At 42.8% G+C, this 14,614-nt stretch overlaps 1 protein-coding gene across 1 annotated transcript in view; it reads right to left on the bottom strand.

The window, feature by feature from the left end:
- The window catches only part of LOC124805532 (O-acyltransferase like protein-like), a 370,573-nt gene that overhangs the window by 32,125 nt on the left and 323,834 nt on the right, over positions 1-14,614 (bottom strand). The window contains exon 13 of the mRNA XM_047266101.1: positions 1,113-1,224. Coding sequence (XP_047122057.1) covers positions 1,113-1,224 — 112 coding nt within the window. The remainder of the gene's footprint in view (positions 1-1,112; positions 1,225-14,614) is intronic.

Raw genomic sequence — 14,614 nt, 5'->3', positions numbered from 1 at the left:
CTTCCAGAGGAACAACTTCTTGACACCTGTACTGCGTGACTGAAACAAGCTGTCGGCAGCTCCATTATGCTGTGTGGAACATTCACGTGGGCATCCATGGCTCCAGTGGAGGTCGTTGAAGATAATGCTCCATGTCACAAGGCTAGGAGTGTGATGGAGTGGTTCGAGAAACACAGTGGCGAGTTCCAATTGATGTACTAGTCGTCATACTCGACCAATCTGATCATTGCAAGCATTCACATCCAGTAAGTATAGGGCAGTATGCGTATGAAGCGATTTGCAATGGTATGACTACATTGAACATATCATAGGAAGATGCCAGACAGATGTAGTCCACCAACTAAAGTGGTGGGTTTGAAAGCTTTCGTTCGACCAATACGTGAGCATTTCTCGCCAGTTTTGGATCGATACCTGATAAGTCTGATAAAGGAAATATGGAAAGTATCAGAGAACAGCACATTTCGTCGAAGTTTCGTTTAGTAAGCATGAAAATGAAACGGATTTGGTGATCCAAGTCCAGTATCAGACGCTACTGGAAAAGTACTGTGTTTCACGGTTTAGGTTGTCACTAAAAATCCTAGAGCGTACGTTCATAGAAGAGTGAAGCAAAATATTGATTCCCCGTACGTTTGTCACACAAAATGACCGTGGAGGCAAAGTGGAAAGCTTTCGGTCTCACACAGAAGCTTACCAACAAAATGGTTCAAATGGCTCTGGACACTATGGGACTCAACAGCTGAGGTCATCAGTCCCTTAGAACCTAGAACTACTTAAAACTAACTAACCTAAGGACATCACACGCATCCATGCCCGAGGCAGGATTCGAACCTGCGACCGTAGCGGTCGAGCGGTTCCAGACTGTAGCGCCTAGAACCGCTCTGCCACTCCGGCCGGCCGCTTACCAACAGTCGTTTGTTACACACACCATTCACGACTGGAAAAAGAGAACGGGGAAGTAATGATACAGCAAAGTACCCTTCGGCACACTCCGTATGACAGCTTGTTCACTGTAGAGGTAGCTGTTGATGATGTAATCGAACCGAATGAGGAAGAGAGAGAAGTGGTTATTTAATATCATTACCACTGAAGCACACAATGTGCTGTGTGCGTACCTCTGTTGAAGAACATGTGTCTGGTGAGGGCGAGCATTGGCGCCTCGACCAGGAGATGAAGCAGGAGAGCCAGACCCATGGCAACCACGTAATCAGCGATCGCCAGCCACACCTACAACAAAATATCAACTCAGTAAGACGTCACATATACACTTAGCATTCAAACCATTCTCGTGTATGCACAGCACACTCGTTGTTACTTATCCGTCTGATAACGTTTGAAAAAGAACATATCTCATACACACCCACACCCACACCCACACAAACCCACACACGCAGACACACACACACACACACACACACACACACACACACACCATAATTTAGCCTGGATCAATTACTTCTAGAAGCAAAATTAGTTCCAAAATTCTAAGCATTTTGGAAAAGGTTTGCCTCGGTTATCAGGCAAATAGCAGGACACAATCTCCTTCCAGTTCTAAATACTCCTAAAGAAGATTTACTTTGACCAACCACCAGCGGCCTATGATTTTACTGAAAGGAACACAATACAAACAGCAACCCATCCTACCTCGGGAATGATGGATTACGTAAGGAAAGAGAAAAACATACGCCTTCTCAAAGGAGTAAATATCGTGTTTTTAATACTGGCTAGTTAACGGTATAACAAAAACTTACTTAAGTGAATGCTATATAGAAATAGAAAAATCTTATTTATGTTAGATGAAATTTGAAAAAAAGAGGCTTCCAGGATTCTTTGTAAAATACTGTTCATAAAAACTCCAATATTACAATAAAACATGCAAATGCTTACAGGACATTCAAAATTTGTGATTTAATGCAAGTTTGCACATGCGTAATATGAGTAACATACTTCCAATGATTGTTTAGAACATATACAAAGCACCTGTTGTAGGTCTGGTATACCAGATTTTGTTTTGTAAAACTGCGTATCCGACCTTCCCACATAATCGAAACTCTGTTGATATGAAAGATCAATTGGGCTACACATAGTAGGGATATCTCAGAAATCTTACTTTACAGACTTGGCATCTATAGGTCAAACAGTATCCGTCGAAGACCTTTCGTTTCAACATAAGCATCACAAATGCTCACATTGCTCAGACCCATGAGTAACACTTTACCTCCACCCGCTATCCCATAGAGTGAACTAAGAAAGATTTTTGCCCCCATTTCATGTATTCTAAGAGTGTCTGTCGAAGTTGAAAGTCAACAATAGTTTTAGGACGTACTAATCGTTGTTTCCGTCATCCACCAGTCCCCGCCCCCCGTCCGCCCCGTATCCCACTCCAAGACATAGTGGAGATTCGTATAGCATCTCATTTCTTCATCCTCCTTTCCTCTCTTCCCAGAAGACAGAGTTAGCCGACATTAATGGACTTACCAGAAGCTGCTTCAACACATCCAGCTCACCCACTTCAGTAACACGATAACATCCAGCAAACCCACCATGTACTCAGCCTCGTCCTCCGTATCTGTCTTCCCTCTTTTACGTGAATCGTCAGACACCTGATAACATTCCCCAAATCACATTCTTCTGAGATTCGTCGCGCGAATTCGTAAATTCCTTACATCCTGTAGACTTCAAGACCAAACTGATCCCGTATCTGTTCCTCATAAGACGACGGTACTCCACCCAACATTCAGAGGCCACAAACCCATCGTGACTCCTTACTATTGCTGTCCCACTTGTGGATCACAAAGCATAGCCTCCACCAGTCTCCGCTCCCCGTCCGCCCCGTATCCCACTCCAAGACATAGTGGAGATTCGTATTGCATCTCATTTCTTCATCCTCCTTTCCTCTCTTCCCAGCAGACAGAGTTAGCCGACACTAATGGACTTACCAGAAGCTGCTTCAACACATACTCCACAGCACCAACCGCACCAAAGCCATCTGTTTTTCAGGGAATAATACCGCCAAAAGATAATTTTTATTGAATTTCATTTTTATAGGAGACAGTAAAATAAAAGTGACATACGACAAAAAGTAAAGAAAACATTATTTCAAAAGTACTCGCCATAACTTTTAATACCTTTATCACGTTTTCAAATAAACGGCCAATGCCATCAAGGACAAATATTTGCGGTTTTGTGTGGAACCAAGATTCTAACGAGGCGTACACCTCTTCGTCCGCAGGAAATCGACGGCCAGCTCCAAAAATATAGAAATCCAATGGGGAGATCGGGGCCGTATGGAGGGTGTGTAAGCGTTTCCCAGTGAAACATCTGCAGCATACTCTAAACAACCGTGGCAAATGTTGAGCTTCCCAAAGAGGGATAAATTTTTTAACAGTGTGGAGATTGCTTTTGAAAAAATAAACAGATAACCTGCATTTTTCCGTCTGTCTCGTTTTCATTTGATTGTCCCTTTCACAATGACGGAAATGGAAAATGTTACATCGTGTGTACCTTGACCGAACTCAACCAAACTGATATTGCAATATTTCCATGCTTGTGGCGTATTTCATCCTTAGGCGAGCTTGTTTTCAGTACAGCAAAAAGAAATTAATGCCACTGAAGAACGGTGTTAGTGCGTGGTATTTATTAAGTGGGTCTAACGGTACTGGAAATTTTCAGGTAGAGACTGCATCACAGTATGCCCAGAGGAAGCACACGTGCCTTTCATTAGAATCTTTTGGCCTTGTGTGAAAGGTCGAATCACTAGTGTAAGGGACATGGGAGCATCGTACTGACATATTACGAAGACAGTAGCCTATAGCCGAATGACTGTAAAACGAGTGGTGACGAGAGGGACTCAGGGCAAGGGTGTGGTGAGAAGAGTAGACATGGGTCCTTCCAGAAGAAATACACAACAAGAATGGTTCCTCTGATGAATAGATGGATGACAAAAGCTAAAATTAGAGCAGATTTTATTGAAAGTTGTGTTGACACTTCGAGTACTTCGAGTTGCCATGCGTCGGTGCCGCTGAAACCACACTACGGACAACAAAGACTTTCATGGGGTAAAGTCGTAACTGACTTGGAGAATGACTGGCGCTCTGTGGTGTTGAGGGATGCGTCTCGCTCCTGACTGCAACGATCAGAGTGACGTCAATGTAGCCATAATCAGTAAAATATCTCAATGCTTGGTAATCCTTGATACCTATAGATTTAAAACACCATCAAACCTGGTGTGGGCAGCATAATGTAACATATACTTTAAATGTTTTGCTTGTGTCCCAGGCAGCTGGTTCTACTGTAACTTCGATTAAATCATATAATTTAAATAAAGGTTTCTAAATGATGTAGTAAACGGAAATATGAAAAGAAGTTACGTTTATTGCTTCAGTCAGTTACTAACGCGAGCGCGCTTTTTGACTATCGTCCGCTCCTCAAGGCTGATACAGAACAAGACTAAACACTACAATAAAAATTTTTGAAGGCCTCATCGGTCGTAAAATTAAAGCCAGAGTGAAAATATATATGAAGATAGTAACTGTTCTCGAAAGAACGGATACCATTGAAGGCCGTGCAGCTTCTCTAAAATAAATGATAATTAATTGAAACCCTCAACTACCGACAGGTGTTGTTGATATACCTCGATGTGGACAGTTGAAAATGTGTGCCCCGACCGGGACTCCAACCCGGGATCTCCTGCTTACATGGCAAATACACTCCTGGAAATTGAAATAAGAACACCGTGAATTCATTGTCCCAGGAAGGGGAAACTTTATTGACACATTCCTGGGGTCAGATACATCACATGATCACACTGACAGAACCACAGGCACATAGACACAGGCAACAGAGCATGCACAATGTCGGCACTAGTACAGTGTATATCCACCTTTCGCAGCAATGCAGGCTGCTATTCTCCCATGGAGACGGTCGTAGAGATGCTGGATGTAGTCCTGTGGAACGGCTTGCCATGCCATTTCCACCTGGCGCCTCAGTTGGACCAGCGTTCGTGCTGGACGTGCAGACCGCGTGAGACGACGCTTCATCCAGTCCCAAATATGCTCAATGGGGGACAGATCCGGAGATCTTGCTAGCCAGGGTAGTTGACTTACACCTTCTAGAGCACGTTGGGTGGCACGGGATACATGCAGACGTGCATTGTCCTGTTGGAACAGCAAGTTCCCTTGCCGGTCTAGGAATGGTAGAACGATGGGTTCGATGACGGTTTGGATGTACCGTGCACTATTCAGTGTCCCCTCGACGATCACCAGTGGTGTACGGCCAGTGTAGGAGATCGCTCCCCACACCATGATGCCGGGTGTTGGCCCTGTGTGCCTCGGTCGTATGCAGTCCTGATTGTGGCGCTCACCTGCACGGCGCCAAACACGCATACGACCATCATTGGCACCAAGGCAGAAGCGACTCTCATCGCTGAAGACGACACGTCTCCACTCGTCCCTCCATTCACGGCTGTCGCGACACCACTGGAGGCGGGCTGCACGATGTTGGGGCGTGAGCGGAAGACGGCCTAACGGTGTGCGGGACCGTAGCCCAGCTTCATGGAGACGGTTGTGAATGGTGCTCGCCGATACCCCAGGAGCAACAGTGTCCCTAATTTTCTGGGAAGTGGCGGTGCGGTCCCCTACGGCACTGCGTAGGATCCTACGGTCTTGGCGTGCATCCGTGCGTCGCTGCGGTCCGGTCCCAGGTCGACGGGCACGTGCACCTTCCGCCAACCACTGGCGACAACATCGATGTACTGTGGAGACCTCACGCCCCACGTGTTGAGCAATTCGGCGGTACGTCCACCCGGCCTCCCGCATGCCCACTATACGCCCTCGCTCAAAGTCCGTCAACTGCACATACGGTTCACGTCCACGCTGTCGCGGCATGCTACCAGTGTTAAAGACTGCGATGGAGCTCCGTATGCCACGGCAAACTGGCTGACACTGACGGCGGCGGTGCACAAATGCTGCGCAGCTAGCGCCATTCGACGGCCAACACCGCGGTTCCTGGTGTGTCCGCTGTGCCGTGCGTGTGATCATTGCTTGTACAGCCCTCTCGCAGTGTCCGGAGCAAGTATGGTGGGTCTGACACACCGGTGTCAATGTGTTCTTTTTTCCATTTCCAGGAGTGTATCTATTAGGTGCATTACGTATGTATATCGTGGACAGTTGAGAATGTGGGTCTCACGGGAAGCGTACATGGGATACGTCCCTGCAGTCGCGCTATTAATCTGTGCCCTCGGTGGCACAGATCGATAGAGCGTCTGCCATGGAAGCAGAACATCCTGGGTTCGAGTCCCGGTCGGGGTGCACATTTTTCAGCTGTCCCCATCGAGGTTTATCAACAACACCTGTTGGCAACTGAGGGTTTCAATTAATTATCATTTATTCCAAAGTGAAAACCCGATGAAGCTTTGCACAGAAACATTGCCAAGTGCCTATACTATGTGTGTGGCGCACCACACTACTCATTTTTGAGGACACAGTGAGACTATAAAGATTTTTCAAACGGTAATCTCCTGCCCAGCGTGAGGTGCATGCTGTCACAGCTGAGAGATTTCGCCTGATTTCATGCAGTCCACATAACATACTTGTAGCGCATGAAGACAAAGTGCAGCAAATGTTCTAGGAACTCACAGCGGCTGCAGCAGAGACACTCCTGCTGCGTTTTCAGTGTCAAGTGTTGATCACACACCATATAACCCAGACATGGCCCCCACGATTTTCATCTCTCTGCCCACATGAGCCACTGGACATGAGGATAGCATTTTGGCACAGACAAAGAGTTGCAGACCATCGTGGAGAACTAGTGGAAAGCACAGGCGCCTGCCTCCTATGACGAGATATTGAAAGTTGGTACAACGCTACGACAGATGTCTAAACTGAAACGGCGACTATGTAGAATAGCAGCTGTAAGGTGTAGCTAAATGTTGCAGATAAAAGATTTTTGATTTTCGATATGGTTTACATTTCGCAAGTGGTTGGTTACTAAAAAAAAGTAGTTATAAGTCAAGACAGGTACAATCATGAACTCGATACGCTAAAACAAAAAGCTATGGCTAACGGTTATAAATCAAATTACAACGTTAATATGTATAAAGAATCAAACAAAAGTGGATGAACAGTGTAGATGATAAACGCAACATCCTCTCTCTCAACACACACACACACACACACACACACACACACACACACACACACAAAGAAATTTCTGAACAAACTGCTCGCTCTTTGCCAAGAGTAATACAAAGGTAGTCTTCTTACTGACAATCAACGTCGACATAAATGCGACAAAAATGAAATGAGAATAAAATACAATATAGCTCCTGTCCGAAATTTTTCATGTCCAAAACGGCTGGATCATTTGATGTCCTATTTAGAGTACAATGTAATGTAAGTGATGATAAAACAGCTTCCGGTTCACATTTGAAAAAAAAATGCAAGCATAAAGTAGGATGCATATATAAATTGTTTGATACTCATCATTGTGTTCCTAAGATACGTCATTTGGGAACGCTTGATGACCTTAAATTTCTTACTGATTTATAAAATTTCCATAGCAGTTGTCAATTGAACAAAGTAATTCGTATAACGAAAGTTTTTTGAAGTATTGTCCGGTCTGTTATGATACATCTTCTCTTAATTCTCTTTTCTTTTTCCTTTTAGTGCGTTACTTTTCCTGCTATATCGCACTTGTCTCATTATAGCTTGTTTTACCAGATCTTTCACTCTGTCTGATCAGTGTATACACAGAGTCTTCTGTCTATAGTACACGTCCGGGTTACGCACGTGATTTTTTATACAAGATTTTACTTTGAGAAGATTTTCTTTCAGAAACAGTTTATATTATACATATTTTAATCCTGCAAATGCGATGCATGTATATTGTGCAAAACTTAAGAACAAAAGTATATTTCGCATAATGTGTCATTGCCCAATGACATAGCTCGATTAAACTTTTACCATACACAGAAAGAACTGCTGCATGATACTGAGAAGGTAAGTGAAAGAAATACGAAATGAAATGATCAGAAATGACACTTTTCTTCAAAGGCCATTGTGAGGTATGATGGTCCCCTGCACATTACAAATGGGGGATTTAGCTCTTAATAGGGCGTGTGGTCATCACATAGACAGTAATGCATGCTATGCAATGCGTCCCCATTCTGGTCACAAGGTTGGTAAACAATTCTTGTAGTATGGAGTTCTCATCCGTCATCAGCGCTGTTAGCAATTGTTGGATGGTCATGGACGTGCTCCAGTTTGCCTCCCAAACACATCTTCAACGTGCTACCTGGGATTCAGGTCGGAAGAAGGCAGGCCAGTCCATTCACCGAATATTCTCTCGTTCCAAGAACTCCTTCACCAGCACAGTACGATGCGGTCGCTCATTTTCATCCATTAAAATGACGTCTGGGGCCAATCCCTAACTGAAAGCCTCACACGGGGAAGTACACTTTCAAAATAACGTTGGCTGATGAGAGTACCGTGTTCAAAGATGCCTACGAAACATTATGGCTGCAAAAATCATAACAGCTGGATCACCGAAGCGGTCGTTCTCGACAAATTTCCTGGACGCGTTGCGTGTTCCCACCTCTCGTCATATGAGGTTACGTCCAGCAGTATTCCTCAGATTCAGTCTGTCATCCGAGAAAGTACGCGGCTCCACTCCTCAATGGTCTAGTCCCTAACGCTCTTGGGACCATCACAAACAGTGTCACCAACGTGCGGGCCTCAGCAGAACACAGTGTACTAATCGTCGTCAGGCAGAGAGACCCCCCTCGCGCAGCCGACGTCCCATTGTGGTGCATGAGATTGCATGCCTTGCAGTCCTGTTAAATGTGGTTGGAATTGCACACACTGTTTGACGCTAGTCCTTTCATGCCTGTTGCAGAGTGTAGCGACTATCTGATGGTGTAACTGACCGTGGCCGATCAGCTTCTCTCCTCCGGGCAGTAGTGTCTGTGAAAGGGAAGGCTCCCCACTCATGTGAAACAAAGGTGTGAAGAATACCGAACTCCCACTCTACACGCGTCACACTTCATGCTTTTTCCAGTTTCCCGATGGTTCTTCCTGTGTGAAATCATCCAAATAGAGTCTCTGGGCCATGGTGTAATGAACACTACTAAAGTGCACCATATCTGCCCGCTGACTGACACGTGCCATTTGGTCTTACACCAATGTGACGTCCAAATAGTTGTGCACTACTGGGAAACCTCTGGCGACATACTCTCGCACATTCAATCATAGCCTAGGAATAGTTAATATTTTACGGTACTTTATCTAACTCGTCCTTAAGTTTTGCTGGGTATGTATTAGATGCTCACTGAGATCCAGTATAACAAAATCCACGCCTTTCTCCTGCTTTGTTAGACCTAGAATTCCATACTGTAAATACTTTCCGTGTAGCCACAGAATTCGTATTAAAATAAGGCAAAGTATTTGCCTGAGAGAGCAAAGTGCCTGGAGTTACAGACATGGAACGTCAATGGAGGCGCTGCATCCCACCAGAAAGTTCGATTGCTGTAGGGTACTGAAGAGCCATTGTACGAGGTGCGGCTAGAAAAAAACCGGACTGATGCTGGAAAAAAACATTTATTTACAATTATTTACAATTTCATGTTATCTCCTTCAATGTACTCTCCTCCTCGGTCTCTACACCACTCCATACGAATTTTCCACTGTTCATAGCAATGCTGCAGATCATTTTCGGTAAGTCCATACATTACTTCCGTCGCTTTTTCTTTTACTGCTTCAACAGTCTCAAATCTAGTTCCTTTCAAAGCTGACTTGACTTTAGGGAAAAGAAAAAAGTCACAGGGGCCAAATCAGGTGAGTAGGGTGGATGATCTAAGATGGGAATGTTGTGTTTTGCCAAAAACGTCTTCACTGACAACGCACTGTGAGCTGGGGCATTGTCTTGGTGAAGGATCCATGACTTTTTTCTCCACAAATCGTTCCGTTTTCTCCGTACTCGCTCACGTAGGGTAGCCACGACGCTAATGTAGTTATGCTGATTCACTGTTTGTCCCTCTGGTACCCAATCAATGTGCACAATCCCTTTGATGTCAAAAAAACAATCATCATTGCCTTGAATTTCGATTTTGACATTCGCGCTTTTTTTTGTCGTGGAGAACCAGGAGTTTTCCAATGCATCGATTGGCGTTTAGTTTCGGGTTCGTAAGTAAAAAAACCACGATTCATCGCAAGTAATAACATTTTGTAAGAAGGTGGGATCACTTTCAATGTTTTCCAGGATGTCAGAACAAATCATTCTTCGGCGTTCCTTCTGTTCAATTGTGAGACACTTTGGATCCATTTTTGAACACACTTTGTTCATGTTGAAACTTTCATGAAGAATCTGCCTAACACTTTCCTTGTCAACTCCTGTTGACTCAGACACTGCTCTGATTGTTAAACGGCGATCTTGTAGAACAAGTTTACCGATTTTTTCAATGTTTGCATCAGTTTTTGCTGACAATGGTCTGCCAGTGCGAGTGTCATCACTGGTGTCTTCGCGGCCATCTTTAAATCGTTTAAACCACTCAAACACTTGTGTTCACGATAAACAATCATCGCCGTACACTTGTTGTAACATTGCAAACGTTTCACTTGCAGGTTTTCCTAGTTTGAAACAAAATTTGATGTTAACACGCTGTTCTTTCTGTACACTCAACATTTTCCGACGCACAGACAAAACGTCAACTACTTAAAACAGACGCCACGGGCAGACTGAGTGCAGGAGGCAGATGAAACTCGAGCAGTAGGCGGAGCGAGAGTCACGTGACGGGCCACGCGACTTTCAGCCTTATTGCATTCGTTTTATTGTTTCACCAGTACTAGTCCGGTTTTTTTCTAGCCACACCTCGTATTCCAGATGGGCCGAATAAGCACACACCGTTTGTTGTTGGTCTGAAGGACGGTCATATTTTCAACATAAAAGCGCTAATCGAAAGTTCCTGATAAATGGGCAACTCGACTAGACACAGGGTTTAAATGTAACTCTAGATAATACAAGCTTGCTTTCAGAGAGGAGCTTTCTTGGCGAGTGTGTAATGATTTCAGCACGAGTAAAGAGGGAATTCTGAAACAACAAATAGTTCTTACCAAATAATTCGATTCGAGAGACAAGAAATCCATATTGGTCAACAAGGTGAACGGATATTCTCATAGAAAATTTTGAAGAATGGTAGGGGACAGATGCTCCTAGGGTGTAAGAGTTCGCTGCTAGCAGCTGTGGGAGATACGTCCCTGTTACGCCTGCATTTGTTGGGAGGTCATAGAAAACTTTATTTGTGCACATTAGTGATAATTGGCTATTAAGTCATACTCAGTAAACACCTTTCCCATTCCGATGTAACTGCTGTAACGCTCAATATCTGTTGCTGCTATCAGGTGAAAGGCACGGATGACAACCACCAACTCTGTCTATAAACCAATCAGCATCTGGTGACGACATGCATTAAACCACACCAGTAAAAGTCCATGTCTCAACCATTTGTTTACCTTCGTGAAAAAACTAAAATCTAGGAAAAGAGATTTCGAGACAATTGTTAATGACTAGCTGTTACCTGTGGCTGTTTCCGCAAATCAGTAGTTTTGTTATGATGACTGCTGGTGAGTAAGTAAACTATCTTGTGTGTAATGACGCCAGCTGTCCTCATGTGTGTGCCTGTTTCAAAGAGGTCTGCTTATGATGTGCGACCTCCCCGTCCCCTCTCCCCATCCCCTCCCCCCATCCGTCCCCTCCCAAGCTGTTCAAAGCATAACGTAGCGGCATGTATAGCGTTGCTGCGCAGCAGTAGATGTGGAGCATCACGAGCAGGAGCGCAAATCTATGCATCGGGCTATAGCAATAGTTAAACATTATACAACATGTACTTAATGGAACAAATTTGATAACTTTTCATCATGCTTTATGTCCATGTCCACAAGTGTAAAAAAAGCTATTCCATTCCTTACTTCACCATCTTAGGGATGGATAATTTTTTAACTTTCTAAAGTAGCCTATGTTCTGTCTCACTGTTCCAGTGAACTTCTTACGAAACTTCGTTGAAGTCGGTTCGACAGTTTAGATGTGACAACTGACACAGCTTATTTTGCACTTAATAATAATATATGAGTGTAAATATGGTTTAAGCACATTGAAGAGTGTATAAGCATTGTATTCATTAAATTTAATCATATTACATAGCACATATCAACCAATTAAATCATATCCAAAAATATAATTAACTCAAAAGTCAAAGAGTAAATAACTTTTTCAAACAGTAACTCTTTTTCTCTAATTCGCATAATGTTCCTTTAATCAATAACTATCTTCCACTACTCACATTGTAAAGTAGTCATATTTTTACTCAGGGTTCAAGCTACCACTATACCAAATTCCATCGAAATCTGTTAAGCGGTTTAGTCGTGAAAACGCAACAGACGGAATTCAGTTTCTCATTTGTAACATTATTAGAATGGATAAAAGTTTAAACTATGTCATCTTTTTTTCGATTCTGATGAAATAAAGCCTACAAGTTGCCCCAAGCTACGCTCAAGTTACCTGTGAAAATTCCAGGAATATTCCCTTAGTAGTTTTTGAGATTAGCTTGTTCAACCGCACACACGTGACCCTGTTACAGTTTTATCACTAGTATAGAAGTGCGCTTTTTGTATTTTTTGCAAGATATTAATGCGAAAAGTAGTCTTTCTCTTTGAATTGCATAAATGAAATCTTCTCATTGCTACAACACACCGTGACCCTGCTGATAACTGGAGAAGATTTCGCCAGAGTTATTAATGGTTCATGGTTGTATTTTATAATAAGTAACAGAAATAAAGGATTTTTGATCTTAAAGGAGAGTAATTTGTGAATATAAATGCAACTAAAATGTATTTTATTTACTTTTTAGGATTTTGAAAAACTTACCCTTTTATTTGTTATCGATAGAACATGAAACAAGTACAGGTACTTCTTGATGATAAGTGCAATATAAGTGAAATAGCTTCGAAACATAGGACACTTCTAATCATTTACTACATAAACGACGCCCAAAATGGAACATGACGGTGTTTTTATGATACCAACTCACTGCTCGCCGGCATGTCCCTACAATGATGAAACAAACTCACTGAGTGTTGCTGGGGTACATTCAAGCTGTAGCCGCTTTGCTGGCGGGTTGCTCCTCCATTCTGGTACATCGCATCTCTCTCCTGCCAAGGCAGTGTTGTTGCATTTGCGCTGGAGCCTCGGTACTGACACATCGCTGCTTGCTGGTCGCACGAGGAACCTTTACCCTGCGGCTGTCCACATTGCTAGCAGAGTGGATTACTTGCCGTATGTGAAGCGAAAACTATATTATATGCATCGTCTGATGAGAATAATACTGATTCGTTCATGCCAAAAATGTGGTTGTTTACAACGGGAAAGAAGAAGATATATGTATGCACATTTTGAATGTAGAGCGTCCTCACCGATCATAGTTTTACAAGTTCAAAAATTCTCCAGAGCACTATTTCAAATACTTGCGAATGTTTTAACAAAATTTCCAGTTTATTTGAAATATTATTGAACCATAAAAGCGTAAGATACGAAGATTCGACCCACAAATACTGGCATGATTTGTGCTGAAGAGAAATTTATCGAACTATTCATTTTGAAGTAATATTCAAGTTCTTATCCACATCTACATCTTACAGTACATCTGCCACATTTAGATTTTTGTGCTGATATTCTAACCAAAAAAAAGGAAATGACATAAATTATGTGAAACTGAGGAATTAGTGATCAAAAATTATTACACCTCCTATTATCCATGAAGAAATGGTTATGTAATCTGTGTGTTTGTGGTACCAGATAGCTTTGTGTCCAAAGATGGCTGAAATAATTTCGTGTTTACAAATCATTACTTATAGTCCTCAACAACATTATTAACTTGGTGTGATAGTTTCATTGGTGGGAAGTTACGCACAACCTATCTCTCAAGAGACTACTTAAAAAGTTTGAAGTTCCAGTATTAAGTGAAATTTCTAGAAATATTACTACAAGTCTTTACAGTGCTTGTTGTGATCACGAAGATAAGCCTAATCTAATTACAGTTTCCACACTGGCATTCAGAAGTCATTTTTTCCACACTCTCTACCTCAGTATAAGGTACAATGAGAAGTACCCTGTGCCATGCGATTCACAATTGTGCGCAAAACATGGCTGTACATGGACATATGGTAGCAGATGACACTTTGCAAGAAACCGCGGAATAAGAAGCCGTTAAATTCGGCTCTGCTGGCTTAAAGCAGCCAATCACGGCTCAAGTTTCGGCCCGAAATACAAACCAGCTTGGGTCGAATCTTCATTTATTAAACTATTTAGGTTCAGCAATATTTAAACTAAACTGGAATATTTGTTCTGACATTTTCAATTACCCGAAAAAGTGCTCTGGATAATCTCTGAGGTATTCTTATAACTTGTGACACTTTCTAAAATGTGGACGATTTACATAAAAGCATTCATACATCTCCTTCATTTTCTCGTTGTTAATAAGCACATTTTTGGCGTAGACGAACAAGTATTGTTGTCGTCAGATGATGCATAGAATACAGTTTCTGCTTCACAAACTGCAAGTAATGCACTC

The sequence above is a fragment of the Schistocerca piceifrons genome, chromosome 7, assembly GCF_021461385.2.
Source record: "Schistocerca piceifrons isolate TAMUIC-IGC-003096 chromosome 7, iqSchPice1.1, whole genome shotgun sequence".
NCBI lineage: Eukaryota > Metazoa > Arthropoda > Insecta > Orthoptera > Acrididae > Schistocerca > Schistocerca piceifrons.
This window is presented reverse-complemented; position numbering and strand designations above follow the sequence as displayed.